Raw genomic sequence first — 16,794 nt, 5'->3', positions numbered from 1 at the left:
AATCTCCTTTTATGAACTACAAAACTAGAAAACTCCCATATTCTATCAATGCTCAGAAAAACTGTTAAAAAAGAACAAACTCCAATATTCTATAAATGGTAGGATATTGTAGATTTTTTAAACATGTTGAAATGGTAACAGAAGTTGTTGTATGATCGAAACATGTGCTCAGTTAGTTTGTTTTAAAAGACGAAAATATATTGACTGAAGGTTGGCGGGGTGGGGGGGGGGGGGGGGGGGGGGGGTGCTGACCCCCAAGTGTCTGTGTATTTTGCTACAGAAGTAATGTTTACACTTACAATAGAAACTATAATATTATTCGATATGGCAGTTTGTTTGTTTGTGGTTTTAGCAGTTTAAGAAACATTCTGACGAATGCTGAAAGTAATATTGTAAAAAGTGCTTTTCAGGAGGGGAGGGTGGGGAGAGGGAAGGGAGAGTTAGATGTAAGAGATTTTTGTTTAAACACCCGTTTTCAACTGTTATATTAAGATAGTGGACCCGTAATGGTAATGTTTAATAACTGCATTAACTTGATAAGTCTTAAAGTTAACATTGTTTTTGCACTGTGTCGCATTTTAGCTTATCTGAGCCAAAGGCTCAGGGTGTGCTATTGTAATCGCTCACCGTCCGGCGTCCGTTCGTCCGTCCGTCCACACTTTCCTTTAAACAACATATCCTCGTAACCATCAAGCCAATATCGATGAAACTTCACAGCGATGTTTCTTGGATGGTCTTCTTTAAAAATTAATCAAAGAATTGAATTCCATATAGAACTCTGGTTGCCATGGCAACCAAAAGGAAAAACTTTACAAATCTTTTTGTCCAAAACCACAGGAGGTCATAGGGCTCTTATATCTGATATCTGGTAACATAATCTAGTGGTACTCTACCAATGTTGTTCAAATTATTCCCCTTTGGTCAAATATGGCCCCGCCCTGGCGGTCACATTGTTTACATAGACTTATATAGGGAAAACTTTGAAAATCTTCTTGTCCAAAACCTAAAGGCGTAAAGCCTCAATATTTGGCATGTGACATCATCTAATGATCCTTCATAAAGATTGTTCTGATTATGCCCCTGGGGTGAAAAAGGCCCCGTCCTGGGGGTCCCAGTTTTTACATAGATTTATAAAGGAAAAAACTTCAAAAGTCTTCTTGTCTGAAACCAAAAGACCTAGGCCTTTGATATTTGATATGTAGTATTGCCTTTTATTTCCCTACCAAATTGTTCAAATTATGCCCATGGGGTGAAAAGAGTGAAATTATGCCCCGAGGATCTCAAGTTTTACATAGTCTTAAATAGGATAAAAATAAAAATCTTCTTGTCTGAAGCCACAAGACCTAGGCCTTTGATGTTTGGTATGTAGCATAACCTTGTGGTTCTCTACCAAGATTGTTCAAATTATGCCCCTGGGGGGAAAAAAGGCCCCGCCCTGGGGTCCCAAATTTTACATAGACTTGTATAGGAAAAAAAATAAAAATTTTCTTATCTGTAACCGATAGACCTAAGCTTTTGATTTTTGGTATGTTGCATTGCCTATTGTTTCTTTACCAAGATTGTTCAAATCATGCCTCTGGAGTAAAAAGATGCCCTGCCCTCGGGGTCCCAAGTTTTACATAGACTTACATAGGAAAAAACTTTAAAAAAATCTTCTTGACTGAAAGTTAAAGGCCTACGCTTTTGATATTCAGTATATTACATTGCCTAGTGGCTCTCTAACAAGATTGTTGAAATTATGCCTCTGGGTTGAAAAGTGGCTCCGCCCCGAAGGTCACACAGTTTTTATATGAGTTATATAGGAAAAAATACTTCAAAAATTATCTGATCATGTGACCTAATGACCTACTTTCTGGTGTTTTAAAATATAGCCTTGAAATTAGGATGACATGAACAGTTTTGCACACCAATTTTAAAACTGATTTTCAGCGACCTTGAATGTGACCTACTGACCTACTTTCTTGTTTTGTTAAGATAAAGCTTTAAAATTTTGATGACAGTATAGTTTTGTATGCCGATCTTTAAACAGACTTTCAGTGACCATCAATGTGACCTACTGGCCTACTTTCTTGTTTTTAAGCTACAGCAAACGGATTTGGACCACCTGTAATACTCTTTTACAGATTTCTAAAGTAATCTTGCATAAATTTTACCTTGACCAACCCTCCTAATTTTCTTGTTCTTAAAGCTTTAGCTAAGAAATTTGTTCAAGTAAGCAACTCTACTCAGGTAAGCGATATAGTTGTGACTTTCATGTCTGATTTTTATTAGTCCCCTACTGGTTGAAAACCAGTTTCGGGGACTATTGGATTGCGCTTTTCCGTCCGTCATTCCGTCCGTCCGCAATTTCATGTCCGGTCCATACCTCTGTCATCTATGAAGGGATTTTAATATTACTTGGTATAAATGTTCCCCATGATGAGACGACGTGTCATGCGCAAAACACTAGCTTAAAGGTCAAGGTCACAATTTGAGGTCTAAAGTCAACAGGGCTCTTTTCCTGACCGGTCCATAACTCTGCCATCCATGAAGGGATTTTAATATTACTTGGCGCAAATATACCAAAGTCAAGATCACACTTGGCAGTCAAATGTTTAATTTGCATGAACAGGGTCTGTTTCGTGCTCGGTCAATAACTCTGTCATTCATTAAGGGATTTTAATATTACTTGGCACAAATATTTCCCATGATAAGACGACGTGTCATTCGCAAAATCCGGACCCCTAGTTCAAAGGTCAAGGTCACAGTTGGAGGTCAGAGGTCAATAGGGTTTTTTCCCTGTCCGGTCATTAACTCTTTCATCCCTCAAGGGATTACGATATTGCTTGGCATAAATGTTCCCCATGATGAGACGACCTGTCATGTGCAAGACCCGGACCCCTGGCTCAAAGGTCAAGGTCACAATTGAAGGTCAAAGGTCAACAGAGTTTTTTTCCTGTCCGGTCAATAACTCTGTCATCCATCAAGGGATTACAATATTACTTGGCATAAATGTTCCGCATGATGAGATGAGGTGTCGTGTGCAACACCCAGAACCCTAGCTTAAAGGTCAAGGTCACACACTTGGAGAACAAAAGTCTTTTTTTTTCTTGTCCGGTCTATAACTTTGTCATGAAAAACAGGATTTAAATATCAGCTGACACAAACATTCCCTGGATGAGACAACGTGTCATGCGTAATACCCAGGCCCATAGCTGAACGGTCAAGGTCACACTTGGAAGTAAAAGGCCAAAAGGGCTTTTTTCCTGTCCAGTCTTTAACTTAACAATCCTTAAAGGGATTTTAATATTACTTGGCAAAAATGTTCACCACTATGAGACGGAATGTCATGCGCAAGAACCAGGTCCTTAGCTCTAAGGTCATGGTCACACTTAGAGGTCAAAGGTCAAATTCAAGAATGACTTTGTCCGGAGCATTTCTTCTTCATGCATGGAAGGATTTTGATGTAACTTATCACCAATGTTCGACACTATGAGGCACACTTGTTTTTAGAATTACTTCCCTTTGTTGTTACTATAAATAGCTTATGTTGTAACTTTTTTTATTAGTGGCTGTAAGGAAAAATTGAGACCACTTTTCTGTGGTACAACATGCAAGTTATATCCAATTTTAGGTATATTTTAACATCATATTGATAATCGATATGTAAATCAATAAATTAAGATAATAGGTATATGACCCGGTTCATCCTGTTTCGTTCCAAAATAACGCCATGGTTCAGTGGACGTCACTATCAAATAGAGCATCGTTTGTTTCGTGGCGCAGAGACGGTTGAAATAAGACTGTTTTCGCTCAATACAAAAAAAAAACAGACAAAAAGGTGGAGGTATATAATAAACGGGTTATTATAACAGTAGCTAGATCTGGGATTTGGTATTCGGCTCTCGTGGATTTTGCAAAGTTGGATCACAATCGGCGCTTGGGCGCCTTGTGAGATCCGATCTGGCAAAAATCCACTCGAGCCGAATACAGCATCCTAGATCGAGCTACTCTTATAATAACCCTATTGTATCGTAGTAGCAAAATTTGAGTGGGGTACAAATCTTGCGCATGTAAACAGTGCTGAAAGCGTAAAGGCATAGTCCCGTTGAAAGTTCTAAAAAAAAGATCATTTGTAAAAACTGGCACATTGCCCTACATGTAAATTTCCTACATATTCTACATGATAAATCTAATAAAATATGTTTGATAACACTCTATGTAAAAAAAAACAAGATTGTAGTTGCCTGCCTCGATTTTAAATTAACACTAATTGCACCAGTTAACCTCATCACTGTAACAAATTACCGGGGAGGATAACCAAACCGCCTCTGTCTACTATACTGTGACAAAGTCCTAGCTACTTGCCTGAAATCAAATATATCACTAAAATAGTTTCGTTTAAGATATAAACATTAAATATAGAAAATTGTCTACAATGGTTTTCTGTGGTTTTCCTTTTTTCTTAATTTGTTAAAACAATTTTGAAGAGAGATACTTTTAGGTTTTTATATTGTGTTGACGTTGCGAAAGTCCTTTTTATTAATCTTAAGGGAAGGTTATACCCGTTTTGTTGCTTGACTTACCGATCTCAGCAGAACAGAACAGATCAGAACAGAACATTATTCTGTTTCAGTAACTTCTAGATATACATTCAGTCGTTACATACATACAAGTTTATATATAATATTTGCATATCAGTATACGTACTTTTTCTTCATATTTTATCCAAAAAAATAAAAATAAAAAAAAAATAAACATGGCCTAGTCAATACGAGTAAATGTTACATAACGCAATACTTAATATGTCTATTACTACATAATGTAATTCTGTGACTGGTTGTTAACTTTCAAACCGTAAAAAAGTAAAAGATATATGCGAATGAAATACAATAACTATAAAATGAAACAGTCTTTTTACATGACGTATTTCTAAAGACGCCCCGTTTGATTGGACGTACAACACTTGCTTTGGCATATAGCGCCCCTATATCATCAATTTATGCCATGAAATGTATGTATATTAGTAATTTGTTATACTACACTCTCGTTAAACAGGGGAAAAATCAATAGAATGGTTTTGAGAGACACAGAGCGAGCTTGAAAGTGAATGTCCGAGTTCGAAACTGACTCCACATGTCAGTTTGTTCGAACAAAACCACGTTACCACGGGAAGCGTGAATGATCTGTCGCTCGTACTGAATACAGTCAAACCTGTGTTAAAGACCACCTCTGAACAGAGACCACCTGGCTCTAAAGACCATATGTTTTGTTTCCAATTTTAACATTTACAGTGTATTTTAACCTGTGAATAAAGACCACCTCCCAAAAAAGACCACATTTTGGCTCTCCCAAGGTGGTCTTTATAGACAGGCTTGACTGTATATCGCTTCCTTAAACACGTTGAACTTCAATGAAAATAAGTATTTTCTTACCTCATCATGCAGGATGTTGACAAAATCAACAGGAAATACCGGTAACGGAACGTACAATATACCATGTATTTAGCGTACTCGCCGTAAATGCGATGTATACGTTGGACACGGTGGTATCTGTCAAGATTCCGACAGCTCTTGTTCTTTCTTTTTTTGTAAACGATTCGCTTTAGAACAAAGATTATTGAATTTATGCTGTACCTATCGGAACTTACACGGAACTAGCATACATCTATTATCGGATTTTTCTACTACATTTGGATAAAGTCAAATCACTGTCAGAACCGAATTGGCAGGATGGTAAATTGAGACAATCGTCACAATAATAATACGCGCTAAATGATTGTTACGTTTGTAAATGTTCACATGTGAATGACTTTATAGTTAGGTATGTCACTGACGGTGTTTATTAAATAGGAAAATATTTTGTCTAAGGAAAACTAAGGTAGGTCATTACTTCCTTTATAATACATCTAAACCGCTAACTTTTAACAAGTGTAAACTAAAATACTAAGCTTAAATTATTTCAGCTTTAGATTTTCGGATTTTAATCTTTATTTGAAAATCTTCGATTTAAATCACATATCATATATACACATACAATAACCATCATATACATCATAATATACATATATCGCCCGTTCAATCAATGTATTAAAAGGCATTACAAATAATATTCAACCGTAAGCCAATGAAAAACTGCTAAGGCCTAAAAGCATTGTTTGTTTCCGGTAACATGCTCAAAAATAGGGTAGGTAGGTCTCTTTTTTTTTTGTTCGCATTGTAAACCAGAGGTCGTGAGTTCGAACCTCACCTGGACCAGATTTTTTTTTTTTATTCCTTTTTTATTTCAATTTTTTTATGTATTATTACGTCATTGTGAAATTCAGCAAGTGTTTACTTTTGATGTCAGGTTCCAATGTAGTGCCTGTGCAGTAGTCAGTAGACATAACTTCAAAAAAAAACAACTTTAGGATCAAAATATACAGGCATTGAATTTCGGCAAACACTGTTTTTCTCTAGGTAAAATTCTGATCATTAATTTTTAAAAAATGCTAGTCTTTTGGGTTTAAAACAAGCTTTGTATAGTCATGTAAATGATTGTAAATTTCCCATACCAGGCGTCTATTATAGCAGTGTTTTTGACTGAAAGCTGGACACAATCATACTTCCTTTCAGAAAGAACCAAAATTTGACAATAATGACATTTAAAAGAATTACAATAGTCATTTCCAGGATTACGTAAATTCTAATTTCTATTAACTTTAGGCTATTGTCCTAATGAGATTCTGTTAGGTTTGAAACTTTTCAATTCGAAGGAGTTATTATTGGTGACTGGTTTCCAGTATGATAATAATTTATGTAAAATTGTTGATGCAGTACGTTTTAAAACAGAAATTATTCAAATACGTTTTTTTCTTTTGGTGCAGATGTTAATCTATATCAACTTTCTTTTAATCATATACAGAATATCTTTCGAGTATTTCACATGTCAAGAATTAAATTTGATGCAGTCTTAAACATACATTCAGAAATCATGAATTATCATTAATCAATACTTATAATTTTAATAGATCTAATTTAAATAGAACATAAACTTCCTAAACGAATCCATAATTCCAGACAATTCCAACACCCTCCTTTAATTTTTAAGGGGCACTTGTGATTTTTCAAGGGAGCTCTGCCTTTAGGTAGCACCTAATTTCATATTATTTACTAACGGTAGTTATGCTGCTTGTTGGTAATTTCTCACAGCGTCTGGCATGGAAGGAACTAGCTTCCGTCAAAAGTTTGACCACAGGAGCCTGAAATTCTATCTATAATGCTCCAAAATGGCTAAATATAAAAATGACCCCTCCTTTATATATAAAAAAGAATCTTTTTTATATACATATAGGAGGGGTCATTTTTATATTTAGCCATTTTGGAGCATTATAGATAGAATTTCAGGCTCCTGTGGTTTGACGAGTAAATGTAAGCAATCCAGAGTTTATACGTTTGTCAACATTATTGAACGAGATTGTTACTGGCATGAACTCTGTTGATGATGGTAAATATCTATGACTATGAATAGCTGCCGTAAGTTTGTTTGTTGAAACATAATTTGCAATTGTAACGCATTTCCGCGATCATAACAAATCTTGACGGAATTCATGTCTTTGTCATTTGTGTACCAATTCACACTTTAGTTACTGGTCTATTAAGATGATTTATGCATGGTACATGTTTGGTTTGGTCTGAAATAGTTCCTCACCTAGTTATTTTGTGATTGTACACTTATTTACCAGTGTCAGCTACACTGACTATTACAATATTATATTATATCAGATTTATATATTTTATAATTTTGGTGCCATTATTAGATTGTCCTAGTGAAGCTGATGAAATATAAGAAAATTGCAATAATGAAACTGTACTGGTAGGACCATCCTCTGTTCCTGTTATAAAGTTTTGAATATTTCGTGTTTCAGAAATGCCTGCCTGATGTGAAAAGTTGAACCATAAATAGAATAAGTTCCCGATAACCTTAGCAATGAACTGGTTGATACTTCTGCAAGCGTTGCTGTACTTTTGCATTTTCATCCTTGGATTTTTGGTGTGCATTCCAGTTGGAATAAATCGGGTGAGTATCCACATGTCATAGGCTACATACCATACCATCTGCTTCTGGTTTGAAAGAAAATGTTTAAACTTAAATAAAAAATTCCAGTGTCATAAGAGTTAACTTCCTTTTATATCTGAAGTTTTGTTTGTAGTTTTGCTGACGCTTCATCAGAAAGTTATAAGATCATCTTCACGAATTCCTCCTGTCAAAAAATAAATAAACCATGCCCGTATTGGTGATTCATTTTGTAGTAAATATCGTGGTGTTCCAAAATCGGAGCATACGAGGGTCCAGAGAGGAGAGGGGTCCTGACTCCCCCTGGAAAATCCTGAAAAAAATCAGGAAAGAAGAGAATGGTTTTTCGAAAAGGCAACATTAGGACCGCATTCAAAGTGTATGTGGCTGCTGCTACATATGACCCCGACGTAATTCATATTTATGTTAATTATCTCAAAGAAACAAAGAAGTTTACCTTTAAGAAAATTTAATTTTATTATTTTTCCCAAATTTAACAGGTGAGCTCTTAAAAATGTGAAAATAAGGGTATATTGCATATACAATTGCAGTGGAAAAGGTGTTTTTAAATGCTCCTAAAATGCCCCAGAATGCAGGAAATGAAGCGCCGAATTTTAAAACTTTCCTTGGGGTGGGAGATTATGCCCCCCACCTCCCACCCTCTCCACCTCTCCACCCCTCCCCCCCCCGCCTCCCACCCCTCGAGTTGGTCGGCTACTTTTCTATTTCAGCCTGTTCAACAAAACTTTATTGACAACCCTGTACTTGTAAATGGCTAACATCGACAAAAATCACATCAAACACATCCAATTATTTAGTGTATAAAGACACTTAATTGATATAGTAAGGGTTTAGTCGGTTCCTCTCCCCACCCCCACCCGCTCCCATCCTATTTGAGAAAATTGGCTGGATCCGCGCATGTTGAGTAAATCAATTGAGTATCCACATGCCATAGGCTACATACCATACCATCCAGTGTCATAAGAGTTAACTGCCTTTATATCTGAAATTTTGTTTGTAGTTTTGCTAACGCTTCAACATAAAAGTATAAGATAATCATCACGAATTCCTCCTGTCAAAAATGAAATAAATAAACCACGCCCGTTTTGGCGATCATTGACCAAGAAATCATTTTGTTGTAATTATTGTGGTGTTCCTAAATCTTTAAAGCACTGTCATTAGGAGTATACATGTAATAGCAGACTGGTTTCAAAGGAGTCAATGAAATGTGCATTTTTTCCAGTAATAGCCTTTGTTTTCTTTTTTCTTTTAGTCCAGTTTTGATGGAGAATGCATCTTGTATGCAGATGTTCACCATTCAGGGAAAATCTACATTACGGGAAGTGCTTCTTCCAACTGTGAATTTCCCATCTATTTTAGTGTGTTTGGTATGATAATTGTTGGACTATTAGCCGGACTTTGTTTTGGATATTTTGCACTGCGGTCCAGAAGTGACGAAGATGTTGGGTATGTAAACTACAAATAAATGTGATGTTACCTCTCTAAATTAGTCAGACTTCATGAACACAGTACATAGTAATAAATATCTAAATTAATTGAGATGAAACTTCAGACGTTACATTGAGGAAAACTAATCAAAATTACATTTGTATGTCTTTATAAATTCTATATCAGACTTCAAACTTGGTAAAAACTAGGTTAACAGGTCAAATAATAGAAATACCTATGTTATCATTCCAGAGGCCAGATTTTCTACCTTAATTTAAACATGAAACTTGGACTTGGTTAGAATGTTTGTCTTTATGCAGTCTTGGTCTAGAACGAAACTGTGTCATTATTGGTTAAAAAAATTTAGACAAAAGATCATATAAAAATTGTTTACATTTTAGAGGTCAGATTATTCTCTACATGAGCTTTATGAAACGCAGTTCGGAAGTTTTGTCTTTTTCAAATCAAAGGCATGCTTTGGTCATCTGTGGTTAAAAACTAGGCCACTAAATCAAATACTGGAAAGTACTTGTTAAATCTGCAGAGGCCATATTGCTTACCAGGTCTGCAAGAAACCCACGCAGGATGTTTGTCTTATTATAATAAAGTTCACTTTCGGAAGTTGATCATATTGAAACAATAGTTGTGATATTTGGTAAATCTTTGTTTTTTATTAAGTTCAAGAACGAGGCTACGTTCCATGTAAAAAGAAACGTTGATACATGACTATTTCGCATGTTAAAATGCATTGATTCATCTACGAGTCAATTTTTACAAAATGTTTGTAACATAGCACGTTTGTCTCGCTACAATGGTATAACCTAACGGGCACTGCCATCTAGTGATAATGTACGTAATTTGACCCAAGTTAGTTTATACTAATTTTAACTCGATTGTAATGAAAGCCTCAAGCTTATTGGAACTATTCTCGAGTCCGCTTCCTGGAAAATCCAGTTCTGAGTCATGGTTGTGACCCCAGTGGGGCTTGAACCCAAGTTGGAACTTGAGTCAATAAAAGCATGTGAGATTGAAGAAAATAGTTGTCAGTACTTTGAATTATCAAATTTAAGCTGACTGACAACATATTCGACCAAGATCAGTTAAATTCTATGTTCAGCCTTTAAATGAAAGTTTTCGTTATCATTCCTATCTGAGTGGAATACGTAATGTTGTTAATCACCGAAAAATATTGGCGTCATAAAACATAGAAAGTAACAATATTTACGTGTGCTCGTTAAGAGAAAAGTTTTCATATCACAGCTAGAAGGATTTTTAGTATGGTGAAACATATAAACCTCTGTATTATCTTGTTCAATACTTGCAGAAGAAGAATGTGGACATTGCCTTTTATTCCACTGAATGCAGTTCTTACTATCATCGCGCTGGTTACAGCATGTGTTCTCTCTCATGGATTTAACATATTCTGTGAAAGTGTCAAGGATCTTTCAGATCTCATCAAAAGGTATGCAGATTGAACTTAACGGCTTCACTGGTTTGCTGAAAGTGACGCTTGAATTCCATACTTAACCCAACTGCAAAAAATTGTCCCACATAATCATACCATGATACCGGGATCCGCATGATACCAAATAAGGAACGTCCACTGGAACCTACACATAACTTTTGCACTACTACTACAAAAGCTCAGTGAACTGGAAAATGAGCCATAACTTAATTATGAATTAAAAACATTTTTTTCTTCGTTCTTCGTTATGTAAGTCAGGATTTACTACTTGTTTATTGTAAAGAAATTGACGTTATTGTTTAATTTTTCTTACATGGAGAAAAATATATTTTAACATGCAAATCAAATGTGATAGGGCGTAGGCGATGTAACCATAAGCCGACCAAATAAAACCAAATCACTTAACCGAAAACTTAAGTTTAGTAAAAGGTCAATTAACTGTATATCATTTCTTATTATGCTTTTGAATTGTTTTCAACTTTTGTATAAAACACTTATTTATTTTCATTTATAGTCAACTTCATTAATAATTTTAAAGGCATATATTAGCGAAAAAATAGTTTTTTATGATGAAGAAGCCTGCAATATTTGTTTTTTTATCCTTACCTTTATGTGTTTTATTGCAGTTGTGCTCTGTTAGAACATCAAACTTTCAACAATAAAACAGACACTGGAGGGTTTGTTGGACTCTCTTCACTTTCTCAGGTAAACAACTACATTTTTTCTCAACTTCTTGGTGTAGGAATTATTATTGCATCTGCCAAAAGCTATCATCAGAAGTTGAATTTCGTAATGAGGACAGACTTGAGTTTCAATCACAACCTCTAGTCCTGACAGAGAGGAGACAAGTTTTTCACCTGCCTGTCTCACATTGCCTTTCCAAGCAACTTCAAGTTTACATCGGATTTTCTGTAAACGTGGCATGAACCAGAGGCCTTTTGATCAGATCTTTATCAGATTGTTTGGTGTTCTAGGCAACATTAGCAGAATTACGACATTTTAATAAACATTAGGCAACTTCTCCTACGTTGCAATTATATCATGTTTGTTTTCTATTCATGGGCCCATGATGGGTCCCATCTCCACCCACTCCCCCTTAAAAGGTACGTATTTGTCGGGGGAACCAAAATATACTGAGCTTACCGAAAATCCAAGGTTCAAATAACAATGCGCACATTTAGAATGTATAATTATACACATGAAGTCCGGGTAAAAGTGTTGATATGTTACTTGTTCTTGCTTTATTCAATTGTTGTGGACTTATTGCATGATAACTTTGGTATTTTCAACTATTTTGTCAACATAAATACCAATTCAACTGGAAATTCATACACAGGTTTATACTACTGTCCATAAAATAAAAAAAAAACGTGTTTGTAAACATGGACCAAATAAGTATAAATAATTTTATAGCTCTTTGCATGGCCAGGGAAGAAGCATTTTATAGAAATATTTCGATGGCAAAATACAATACATATCCGTAGCCCTGGCCAACCTATAAACCGGGCCTGTCTATTTTAGAAGTGCAACAACACGGTTGACCCATTTAAACGATCTGTACAGTTTTTCCCTTTTAATAACATTATTAGTCTTTTTGTCTGAGGCGAAGCTGTGCATTTCATTGTTCCAGGTGACTTCATTTGAGTAATAGGACTTCAAATCTTTCTTTCATTTTTGGAACTTACTCGTATCTCACAACTCTAATTTTCGCATTTAGTTCAGATCTATATCTGAAATTGATCGCTTAAATGTTTAGTTAGTTTTGCAAGGTTTGCGGCTTTGTCTTTTGAGCAATTATTATAGCGCAGTCAAGCATTGTCAACAATTTCTACTGTACTGATTCTGGCAAAGGGCTTGAAAAGTTTGCCTGTAACGGGAGAAATATAGTAATCATAGTGTCCGTACTTTAGTTCGTTCGTCCGTCCGTCCGTACGTCCGTCCGTCTCAAACACATCGTGTCTCGAAGAATCTAAGTTAAACTTCACATGAATGAGATACTTTTATTCTGAACTTTTTATTAAGGCCATTGACCTTTTACTAGTATTAATTAATAAGATTTTTATCAGCTTATATAACACATGTTCCTTTTCTGAGTCACAAGTATATTAGCGCGATAGATATAAATAAATGGTCATAAATATTTTCTGTGCCATTTTTTTTTCACTAAAGTTTTAATTGAGAGATGGTACAGACACAACTATTGACGAAACAGAATTTGTCCATGCTGATGTTTGAATTATATTTATGCTCGCCTTAGTTTAGAACTGGGCAACTCTAACCTGAGCATGGAGTGCTCAAGGGTGAGCTTTTGTGGTCAGTGATTGTCAGGCGTCTGTCACCTCCCAGCCTAAACCACCTGTCCAATTTTGATGAAACTTCACAGGGATGTTCCTTGCATGATCCTCATTGAAAATTAGTCAAAGAAATGAATTCCATACAGAACTCTTGTTGCCATGGCAACCGAAAGGAAAAACTGTAAAAATCTTCTTGTCCAAAACCACAGTAGCTAGGGCTTTGTTACTTGGTAGTGGCATCATCTAATGGTCCTTTACAAAATTTGTTCAAAATATCACCCTAGGATCAAATATGGCCCCGCCGGGGGGTGGGGGGGGGGGGGGGGGGGCGCGGGAGGTGTGTGTGGGGGGGGGGGGGGCGTTTATCACATAGTATACATAGATTTATATCGGGAAAAAATTGAAAATCTTCTTATCCAAAACCACTGGGGATAGGGCTTTGATATTTTGTATGTAACATTATCTAGTGGTCATCTACCAAGATTGTTCAAATTATTCCCCTAGGGTCAAATATGGCCCCGCCCCGGGGTCACATGGTATATATCGACTTATATAGGGAAAAAACTTTGAAAATCTTCTTGTAAAAAAACACAGGGCATAGGACTTTGATATTTGGTATGTGACATCATTTAGTGTTCCTCCTCTTGGATGAAAAGTGATCCCGCCCCGGGGGTCTCAAGCTTTACATAGACTTATATAGGAAAATTTTTTAATTAATTTTTCTTAAACCATAAGACAGAGGCCTTTATATAATTGGGATGTAGCATTGCCTAGTGGTCCTCTACCAAGATTGTTCAAATTATTACACTGGGGTGAAAAGAGGCCCCGCCCCAGCGGTCGCAATTTTATATAGACTTATAAAGAATTGTAGAAATTATGTCCCTGGTGTGAAAAGAGGCCTGGCCCCGGGTGTCTCAAGTTTTACATAGACTTGTTTAGGAAAAAAACTTTTAAAATCTTCTTGTCTGAAACCACAAGACCTAGGCCTTTGATATTTGGTATGTAGCATTGTCGTATGGTCCTCTACCAAAATTGTTCTATTTTAAACCCTGGGGTGAAAAGAGGCCCCACCCCGGGGGTCCCAAGTTTTACATAGACTTATATAGGGAAAACCTTTAAAAGTCTTCTTGTCTGAAACCACAAAACCTAGGCCTTTGATATTTGGTATGTAGCATTGCCTTGTGGTCCTCAACTTTTTTTCTTCAAATTATGTCCCTGGGGTGAAAAGAGGCCTGGCCTCGGGGTACCAAGTTTTACATAGACTTATATAGGAAAAAAAATCTTTTCTTCTGAAACTACAAGGCCTAGGCTTTTGATGTTTGGTATGTTGCATTACCTAGTGGTCCTTTACCAAGATTATTCAAATTATGTCCCTGAGGTGAAAAGAGACCCCACCTAGGGGGTCCCAAGTTTTACATAGACTTAAATAGGAGAAAAATTAAAAAATTTCTTGCCTGAAACTGCAAGGTCTAGGCTTTTGATATTTAGTATGTTGCATTGCCTAATGGTCTTCTACCATAGTTGTTCAAATTATGCCCCTTTGGTGAAAAGAGGCCCTGCCCCGGGGGCCCCAAGTTTCACATAGACTTATATTGGAAAAGAAATTATAAAATCTTCTTGTCTGAAAGTTCATGGCTTAAGCCTTTGATATTTGGTATGTAGCATTGCCTAGTGGTTCTCTAACAAGATTGTTCAAATTATTCCCCTAGGGTGAAAAGAGGCCCCGCCCCGGGGGTCACTTGTATATGAATTATATAGGAAAAAATACTTCAAACATTGTCTGATCATATTTCCTAGATTGTTGAATTATAATTACCTGATGACCTCAAGTAATTAGAGGTCACTAAGTCTTGACTGTGAGCTTGACCTACTTACTTTCTTGTTTTTTACGATACAGCCTTGAGATTTGAATGGCATGTACAGTTTTTTACTGACCTACTTTCTTGTTTTGAAGCTACAGCAAAGATATTTGTATAATTTTTGACAGATTTCAGTACTTATCTTGAAGAATATTTACCATGACCTCACTTTTTTTTTTGGAAGCTTTAGCAAAGAAATTTGTTCAAGCAAACAATTAAACTTGGGTGAGCGATATAGGGCCATCATGGCCCTCTTGTCTTATTTCGTTTCCGAAATTTCACTTATCTTTTTGAAACAAATTCAACTATAACAAAGCTTTTCTGCGATTTTTTTTTATTTCATTAGATATTACAACGAGATTTGCAATGTGTTAGGGTAAACTGATCGTGTTAGTCTAGAAAAGTATAAGTTGTTTGGTTTGCAATATGCAGTCGGCGTACGACTATTAATTAGTTTTCTTCTCAGCTGTTTTTAGCAAACATTTGATTATAAAATGTTTTGTGTTTTCCATTAAGTAAAGTCAGTTAATTTAAAATAAGTTGTCAGTTTCGTTAAATCATCTTTTTATGCCTTGGCTATTTTATTAAAGAGCTTCTCTGTCTTTTTTCCGCCACTGAATTCCTTTACATTTCGTAATTATTTACTATTACTTAATACAATTTTGATATAAAACATATTTATCTATTTCAGGCCGGTGCCTGGATTGGATTTTTTATCTATCTGATTCAGACTGGAATCAGTGTTCTAAGATTTTTTCGAAATCGTCAACTAAAGCAGAAAAGTACAGGGAGTAGCTAAATCATCTCCGCTGATATGACATTCCTTTCAACGCACTCTTTTTGTGTATATTTTATTCCTATATGTAACATTGTAGATTCACACATTTACGGACGTGTAAGAATACATCATTATTCTGTTTTCATAATCGGAACATTTTGATAGTTATAATACTGCCTGTATTTGATATCATTTTAAAGGGTTAAAAACAGACGTATATATTGATGTATCTTGCACATGATTCCGACCTGTTATAGCAAAGTTTTGAGGCATATGTAACTTTCAGAACAGCTGTAGTACAACGTTATACTATGTTGATATATTGAGCTAGACAGGTAACCCACCATTTGTTATTTATCAAACACCTGAAATAATATAACAATATATAATGATATAATAAAATGACTCGAAGTAATTTTTTTGATAACAGCAATATGCTGTTTAAAACATAATTTACTTTCAACAGAATCAAATTATTTCATCATACAAATTTACTCATTTCACGACTTCAACCTTTTTTTGAAAAGTCACAGAAATACCCTAAAATACTCATTTTTTACTAATAAACAGCGTTATGCCCTATCGAAAATGAATGATTAATATATTGGTGACATTTAACCAATTTTAGAATAAAATCAAATTTGCTCCTCCGCATTCACTGACTTTCTAATAACACAACTTTTACGTGTATTTTGTGACGTTTGAAAAATGGGTTGTAGCAGTAAATTGGTTGTGATGAAATTTTGCTATGTAGTTATGTGCTATTTGTAAGATACTGGGCTAATTGTAGGCTTCATTTTAAAATGTTTAAGATATTAGTAAGTAGGAAATGGCGAGTTAGTTAGGTTGGGTGCGCACCATAAACCAGTTTAAGCTCCCGAATGGTATTTTTGCCACTGACCGTTCCAAAGCGGT

General features: G+C 35.7%; 1 protein-coding gene across 3 annotated transcripts; it reads left to right on the top strand.

The window, feature by feature from the left end:
* Nucleotides 1-5,507: 5,507 nt before the first annotated feature.
* LOC123544982 (transmembrane protein 179B-like) lies at nt 5,508-16,284 on the top strand. Of its 3 annotated transcripts, none has more exons than XM_045331177.2 (6): nt 5,508-5,859; nt 7,886-8,037; nt 9,308-9,501; nt 10,808-10,945; nt 11,575-11,653; nt 15,793-16,284. In XM_045331177.2, exons 2-6 carry the CDS (start codon nt 7,948-7,950, stop codon nt 15,898-15,900), a joined length of 609 nt encoding a protein of 202 aa, XP_045187112.1. In that variant the 5' UTR covers nt 5,508-5,859; nt 7,886-7,947; the 3' UTR covers nt 15,901-16,284. The 3 variants fall into 3 exon arrangements, with proteins under 3 accessions (XP_045187112.1, XP_053395765.1, XP_045187113.1); XM_053539790.1 differs by lacking the exon at nt 5,508-5,859 and adding an exon at nt 7,333-7,464; XM_045331178.2 differs by lacking the exon at nt 5,508-5,859 and adding an exon at nt 7,357-7,493.
* The last annotated feature ends 510 nt before the right edge of the window (nt 16,285-16,794 follow it).

This window comes from Mercenaria mercenaria, chromosome 1 (assembly GCF_021730395.1).
Source record: "Mercenaria mercenaria strain notata chromosome 1, MADL_Memer_1, whole genome shotgun sequence".
Lineage (NCBI taxonomy): Eukaryota > Metazoa > Mollusca > Bivalvia > Venerida > Veneridae > Mercenaria > Mercenaria mercenaria.
This window is presented reverse-complemented; position numbering and strand designations above follow the sequence as displayed.